This window comes from Parus major, chromosome 18, assembly GCF_001522545.3.
Source record: "Parus major isolate Abel chromosome 18, Parus_major1.1, whole genome shotgun sequence".
Taxonomy (NCBI): domain Eukaryota; kingdom Metazoa; phylum Chordata; class Aves; order Passeriformes; family Paridae; genus Parus; species Parus major.
Window position 1 is genome coordinate 2,398,153 of NC_031786.1, and position 8,121 is coordinate 2,406,273.

At 45.4% G+C, this 8,121-nt stretch overlaps 1 protein-coding gene across 1 annotated transcript in view; it reads left to right on the plus strand.

The window, feature by feature from the left end:
- The window catches only part of FAM20A (FAM20A golgi associated secretory pathway pseudokinase), a gene marked incomplete at its 5' end in the record, with an annotated part of 14,804 nt that extends 11,211 nt beyond the window's left edge, over positions 1-3,593 (plus strand). The window contains 2 exons of the mRNA XM_015645337.2: positions 3-87; positions 2,937-3,593. Coding sequence (XP_015500823.1) covers positions 3-87; positions 2,937-3,201 — 350 coding nt within the window. The remainder of the gene's footprint in view (positions 1-2; positions 88-2,936) is intronic.
- Positions 3,594-8,121: the final 4,528 nt, after the last annotated feature.

Sequence of the window (8,121 nt, forward strand, 5' to 3'; positions counted from 1 at the left end):
AGGCTCTGAACTCTGCTTCACCCCCAGGTTTGGGCGGCATTCCCACGATGAAATCTCCATCCTGGCTCCGCTCTCCCAGTGCTGTGTGTAAGTTCCAGCTGCACCTTCCTTCCCAGGAATGTTGGGGTGTTCCTGCTGCCCCTGGGGAGGTCACCCAGGCCTGGATCCGTCCAGCAGCTCCAGGAGGACCCTGCTGTACCTGCCAAGGGGATCACAAGTGGGAAAACATTCACTGATAGACCAGGAGACACTGGCCAATGGATCAAACCATTCCAGAAAGTTCTAACAGCCTTTCCCAGCCCACCAACATGAGGTGCTAGTAGGAAACACAGAAATCTCCATCCAAAATCCTGGTGCAACTTTGATCCACTTAATCAAGCTCCCTCTTCTCATGGCATGACGGAGAAGCTCATAAATTTAACCTGATGTTCCCACCTCATTAATTCACATTAATCAGCAGCTGAAAGGTACATTTAAGAGGCAGAAGCAGCTGCTCTTTCCTAGGGTTTCTCTTCAGATGTGGAGCCTTTTTCCTTGCTCTACCTGCTCCTTCTCCCCCTCAGGGTGGTAACTGCACTTTCCTCCCACCAAGTTTAATTTCAAGAACTGTTATTTGCACTCAGAAAGTCTTTTCATTTCTAATTGCAGGCTCTCAGGGAATCCTTCTCTTGAAATTTTGTGCAGTTTGAAATTAACTCTGCCTCTTAATTTGGCCTACATACCATAATATCCACAGGTCACATCATTCCTACTCTTCCAGATCCACCTCCCACAAACTCCTCTTAATTTAATTCTTGTAGAAGGCAGTGGTAAGGTAAGGTAAGAGGACATGAACACCTTGTCATAAGCAAACTTGGGCCAGGAACAGCATAAAAACAACTCGTGCTGTCTGAGGGAGATGGATAAACCCTCATTTCCCACAAGAGCCGACCCATTTGGAGTGGAGAGCATCTAAAACCACTTGGAAATGAAAGGAAGAGGTTTTCCTTGAGTAAGCAGACAGAGGCCACAAATTCCAGGCTGCCCTGACCAAGCACCTGGGCTCAGCCCACGGAGTCACCTCGGTGCTCCAACACCAGCTGAGCCATGGGAGCAGGAAAGCTCCTCCAGCCAGGAGCGCTGGGAGCACAGGGATGCTGAGAGCTTCCTTCCCTGTTAAACACATCCACCTCCTTCCCAGCTCAGTTCTGCTCCAAGTCTGCCTTCCAGCAGATTTGAGCCTGGTTTTAGCTGCCTTTCCCAGCCCCTGTCCACACGCTGAAGCCTGCAGCTCTCCTCTCCCAGTGAGTGGCACCAGCACAGCCACGCCATGAGATGCTCCTTTCCCTGAGAGCACAAATTCCCTCCTGGAGGCACAGGCAGGCCTGACAGCAGCCCCAGCCAGGCTGTGATGTCCCTGGAAGGCTCGGGGTGAAACGTTCAGCAGCTCAGCACAGCCAGCAGGTCACAGCCCCTGCGGGACTGGAGCGGCAGCGTTTCCATCTCAGCCCTCTCTGTGCTCTGCCTGTTTGTTGTGAAACTGTTCCAGCTCTCAGTCAGCTGCTCCCCACGGGTCAGAGCAGCCTGCTCTCCACCTCCAAACGCTGTCACTGCTGGGACCAGAGCAAACACAGCTGGTGTTTACCCACAGCAGCTCCTGCGCCGGCCCTGCCTCCCAGGACAGCGCACAGATGCTCGTTCACATCTGCTCCGGGCACAGCTTTCCCTGGCAGCAGCAGCAGCACCTCACAGCTGGGCTTTAAAGCTTCCTTGTCAGCCCTCACACTTGATCAATTGGGTATTTTATTTTCTTCAGGAATATTAATGCAGGAAGGTGATGCCTGCCCCTGTGGCAGCAGCATCCTTGTGCTACAGGCAGGCTGCCCACACACGCCTCGCTCCACACTCACTCCTGATTTAGATTGGATGTTAGGAAAAATTCTTCCTGGAGAGGGTTTTAAAACATTGGCACAGGCTGCCCAGGGAAATCATGGAGTCACCATCCCTGGAATTCCTTAAAGAATGTGCAGATGTGGCTCTTGAGGACATGGTTTGACGGTGCTGGGACAGCAGCTGGACTTGCTGATCCTAAAGGCCTTTTCCAACCTTAGTGATTGTCCCCAGCAGCTGGAACAGCCACAACCCTTTCCCAAACAGCACCTGGCCTGCTGGAGCTGCAGAGATCCAGAGCAACATTCCCAGTGGATGCAGACAGCCTACAAATACAAAATCTTGAGCTGCCTGAAATGGATCTGACTGTACCTTTTCCCACCTGAAAATTCTGAATGGGCTAAATGGTTCCACAAACATGGACCACTTTGTTTCCAAGATTTAAAGGGCAATAACTACAAGCCCTGATTCATTTCAGTATTATACATGCTGAAGTCAACACATTTCTGCTGAGGATTAAACAAATGATTTCAGAACACTTCATTTCATGCCCAGAAGCCTTCCAAGATTGCAGCTTTTCATCCCATTTTCTGTCAAAGCAAATCACATTTGAATCTCAGTACCCCTTGAGGTGAAAAGTCACAGTTACATCAGTTCCAGGAAAAATTCCCTCTTTTTGCTCAGAGTTTTGACAGAAGACATTTTCTCATTCATGTCTTTTCATTTAGCTCTCCCTCTGCTCCCATCTCATAAATGTCACCCTTGGGGAGATGCCACCACCCCACAGGAACCTGGGGAACTGGGTCATCTCTGACTCACTCACTACTGAGAACTTTGTGTTTTCCTCTCTGCTGACAGAAATTTGAAGTACAAATACTCTGGAGAAACAAAGGAAGAAGTTTCTGAAAAAAAAAAAAGAAAAAAAATCATTACCTTCCAAAATTAAAATTAAAGAACTTTTGTCCAATACTGCTTCAAATTTCTTCACCCATCTCTGCCCTCCTGCTGTCAAGGAGCTCAGCTGCTCTTGCTGGGAGGTATTAAATTGTTGATTTGTTTTTTTCCAGAATAAAGAGAACGACGTTGCTGCGCCTGCAGCTCTTGGCGGAGCCCGAGTACCGGCTGAGCGACGTGATGAGGGAATCGCTGCTGCAGGACCCCCTGGCCCCTGTGCTCACCGAGCCCCATCTCCTGGCCCTGGACAGGCGGCTACAGCTGGTCCTGGCTGCTGTGGGGACGTGCATCGACACCTTTGGAGAAGCCACGGTGGTGGCCAACGACACGGCGCAGCCCCAGAGCCCTGCGGCGCACAGAGCCAAGCTGGACACTTAAACCGAGCTCAGAGCCAGGGAAAACCCTGCAAGGCAAGTGGCAGCTTCAGAACTGCTCATTTCCACCTGCAGGAGCTCGGGAGACTCAGAGGGGAGATGTCAGAAGATCAAGGATCCCGCTGGGCTCCTCTGCTGGTGTTTGACCAGAGCTCCCGTGCTCAGCTGGGGTGCTGGTGTGACTGCAGCAGATCTTTACACCCCAAACACGGCTCTGGGGTGAAAAAGCTGTGATCTCCACATCTGGAGCTGGCTGTGCCCTTGGAGGGTGAGGGAACACCTGACCTTGGTTTGCTCAACCTCCACAGGGGCTCGGTTTTGCTGGAGAAGGACATGAACTCGACCTGAGGATGAGGGTTGAATAAAGAGATGCCAAGAGCATTTTCCTCTTATGAATTCTTTGTTCTGTGGTCAGGAGCATACATTTGAGAAAAGAGCAGTCCTGCTTCACGAGGGCAGCACCAGACAGGACATTGGTGCAGCTTGGTGAGACCAGAGGGCACCTACAGGTGCTGCAGAGCCTCACCCCAGCCCACAGCGACCTGGGCACGGCACACAAAGCCCCACAGGGCAGTGAAACCACGTCTGTAACCTGCCTGAAGAGCCAGTTTGGATACAGAACACAGGCAGGTCTTAGACACAAAGGAAAAAAAACCAAGCTAAAAAAGCTACCCTGAAAACCAAACCACTCTGAGACACAGGACTGTATTTACAATTCAAGAACCCATCCAAAGGGGAATCTAGCTCAGGTCATTTCCTCAAATCTTTTAAAATAATTTTCTCCTCATACCTTTTAAAATCATTTAGGTTGTCATAATTAGCTGGAACATAGAAATGATATCCCAATCTCTCCCCCCTCTCCATGTCTGTGCATTTTGAGGAGAAGCAACAGAAACTGGGGACCAAAAAAGCATGGGGAGTTATGGTGGGTATCTCAGTTCACCCTTCACTCCCAGCAACAAGGTTTAAGAATAACTGGATTAGTGAAGCTCTCTTTAATAGCTTTTTCCTCTGACTATTAGGAATTAGTACACTGAGCCTTTTGGCAGCCTGGGGAAAGCAGTTGAGAGCTCTGTTGATAATTTATCATCCTTAAGGGGAGAAAAAAAGCCAACAAAAACCCCACACTGTAACCAATCTACCAAAAACTGGTTCTGGACTAACCTTTAAGTTAAACAAAACCCACCTACAGCACTGCAGACCTTCCAGAGGATCCCCAAATCCCTGCACAGAAGCTGCCAGGCAGCATTTTAACAGGATCCAGCAGCCTGCTGCTGCACCACCACTGGCTCATTTTCCCATGGGCTGGAATTCTGCCTGACCTAAAGGGAGCTCAGTGACTCCAACAAGAGCCTGGATGATGCAAGGAAGGAACAAAGCTCATTTGGCCACAGCTGCTTTCCACAGGGGATTGTGCTGGTGCTTCATTTTACATTTAACTCCACAATATTCTGACAGTGCTGGCTCCAAACTGCAAAAGCACAGCAGAGTTGCAGTTCTGAGTGTGTCCTACAGGTGCCCATTTGTGTGTCTGAGGAAGTTTGGAGTGTTTCTTAGCAAAGAAATTCCTCCAGTATTCTGGGCCCACAAAGGTGGGCAGAAATCCCACATAAACCCACCAAAAACCCCACTCCAGGCTCCTTTAGTCTCTCCAAAACTGTGGTTTAGACAAGCTCTTGCATTTCTAACTTTTCAACAGTCTCAAGCAGACTCTTTTTACTCTTGGGACTTTTTTCCTCTTGTGGACAGAGAACAGAAGAAAATAAGAGGATTTGACTCCCTCTCAGCATCTTTGTTATTTCTGTCCAGGACAATGAATTCCCAAAGTTTTATCTCCCTCTACCGGTGACTTCTTGTGCTCTCCCCACACAGACCAAACCCAGAATTAATTCCATCGTTTGTCATGGAATGGTGACTGACTGCTGCTTCAACAGGAAGCACAAGGCAACAGAAGATAAGTTAATTTAAAGTTGTTGCTATAGAGTATGTATTTATAGTTATAAGGCTGGAAGTGGAGGGTTTGAAGTTTCACTTTAGATAATCAAAGTTCTGTTTTCAGCCTGGTTTTTTTCAGTGGAGGGGATTGGGAAAGGGAAGGCAGGGCTAAGGAAACTAACTCATGGATATTTAAATGGCTGGTAGACTAACAGAGTTCTTACTTTTATTCTCCTTTACATGATAAATATGTTTTTACAGGACCTTCAGATCTGGGTGATTCAGCTTTCTTGGAGCTGGGTGTAAAACACATCCAAGTCTGAGCTACTTCAGGTCACTCTTAAAATTCTTTTCCTACTTCATCCCAGCTGGAAATCCTCCTCTTCCCACAGATTATTCACCATTATCCATCACATGCTCATTGAGGGGTTGCAGAGATGGGAGCAGCCAACAAACACAAACTCCTGAGCTCCAAAAGCCGTGGCTGGGCTGGGAATGAACACCTTGGGAGAGATGAAAGCAGCACAAGCTGCCAGGAGCCAAACAGGACACAGGTACAAGTGCAGAGGAATTCCCAGGCTGGCAGGTGGAAACCAAGCTCTCCCCAGGCTCCAGGGGGAAGCCAGGACCTGAACTCACCCCTCTGGAGTTTACACCAAGCTAATCCATTAAGCTGCTTATTTTCTGCTGCCTCATTCATAACTCATCCTCTACAGCCAAAGGAAAACATGATGTAGGGGCAGGGAATAAAATAAAAGAGGCTGATTGCATTTAAGAATTTAAATCATTTTATTGCTTTACCTGCCATTAGGACAATCTATAACAAAAGGAATATAATATAATATATTAGCACATACAGTAAATCAGACTTATAGAGTCAGGTAACAATACAAAAATGGTCCTCTGGTTGACTATAGCTTCCTAGGGCAATAGACTTCATCAATTTGCTGAAGATAGACTAGCAAAAAATTACTTCTAAAGCCCTGAATGTTAGCTAAGGCAAAACTATGCCAATTGTGGTTTCAAACATATTGAAATTGCACACAAAGGTAAAGCTATAACTGTGTTTAATATTTAACTCAGACTTAGCTGATTTATCTTAAAATCTTGTAGGTAAAACTACAAAAGGGAGTAAACAGCAAGCTAAAAAGATGCAGTAGTGAAACTTGATTAGAAAGCCTTATATTAAAAAAATGTGCATTTTTTTGTGGAGCTCTAACTGGTTTACACAGTTTTTGGTGCTTTAATGTAACACAAAGAACACATATGAAGAAAAAAAAACCTGCAGAGTCAAAACTTAAGAAAAAAAGTTTTACCAAAAAAAACCCCCAAAACAAAAGAACAAAAAAAAAAAAAAAAGGTAGCATTTGCTTATTCCTTAAGGACTCTGGCAGAAATCCTCTATTCAACATCTCTTGAATAGAGAACTCAAACCACAAGCATTTCAATCCCCTTCTTGGGATTTCAGTTTCAGAAATAGCCTGAAACCTTTTGTAAAGGCTTGATACCTTCAGTATTATTCTGCATCAATTAGCAGACTCTTCCTGATTCTCTCCATGCGTGGGAAAACGTTGGATTTGCATCCACTCCACCCCAGAAAGGAAATAAAACGAGGGCTCCATCGTTAAAGTAGTTGCACAACAAATGCCAAACTGCTTGCTGTCACTCCCAAATACAAACCTATGCTACTTGATATAAATTACAGTTTAAAGGAAACCTTAAAAATTGCCTACACTTATTGAACCGTGGAATTCAGTAAAAACTTTTGGGAAGTCTTGGTGAGCACAGAGTAATGGAACACACAGCTGGGAAATACTGAAATACATTTAAGACTCCGCAACAGATTGAACTTGGAAAAAAAGAAAAAAAAGGATGAAATGAGTGTGGTGGAAATTCCATAAGCAAGAAAAGAGAATGCACCTTTTGGCTTTGAACTAGATTTATAGTGAATTTTTAAAATGATGAACTGACAGCTCTAAAAACTTAAAACAACTGAGTGTTGCAGGAAAGTTCAAACATTTGTTTTTTCTGCCTCACATTCTCTATCATGAATAATGGAGATTTACAGACCAGCAATCTTGTCACCTGCAACTGATACTGGCCAAAACACTCAGCATTTATTTCCCCTGGAAACAAAGGGTCACTTGAACTGGTGATTTTTTAAAAGTCAACTGAGGATTAACAAAACAAGTCACAGGGAAAATCAAATGTTTGCTTTTGACTGCTACACCGATCTAAGCACTCAAACAGTACTAACAGCTGGACAGCTGCACCATTCTTACACCAATCTATGTACTAGAGACCAAAGTCAGGCATTTCATGGAGCATTTGGTACTTGCCACTTGGAACAGAAAGAGTTTTAAATGGCAAATCTATGGCTGGAGAAAGAACCAGTGAAAAAGATCAGTTGCGGCAAGTCAGCAAATGGATCAACAACTGCAGTAGTTCACCAGAACTATTAACCTGGAAAGCTTTTGATTTACACTTGACAAGAACAGAACTAAGCAATCTTAAACCAGCAGACACAGGAACAATTGTACTGGTAAATTCCAACTGTGGCTTTCTTAGCAGCTGATGCCTCACGATTGAACCCAGGATTACAGTACCCAGAAAATGAAAATGAAACCCAGAAAACCCCAAGCCCCAAGCTCAATTACAAGGGTAGCTCTCATGTGAAAAGAAATACAGCAGGTGATGACCACAGCCTTAAAATCTGTCCAATAATTTGAGAAACACCTTTAAAAGAACTTTTTTTCCCCTCTCTTTTACTGTCACCTCCTCACTTTATGGCAATGGCGTGGTGCCAGGAGGTCTCTCCCTCGCTGAAGCAAGGCTGCACTGGCCTGAGTTGGACACAGAGAGAAGCAAACATCTCCACTGAACTTTTTCTATTAATTTAATGGGACAGAGAGCACAGAAATAATATGCTCTAAATTAATGACAGTGCCATGATAAGCAGTTTATTATTTTTTTTCCTTTTTTTTTTTTT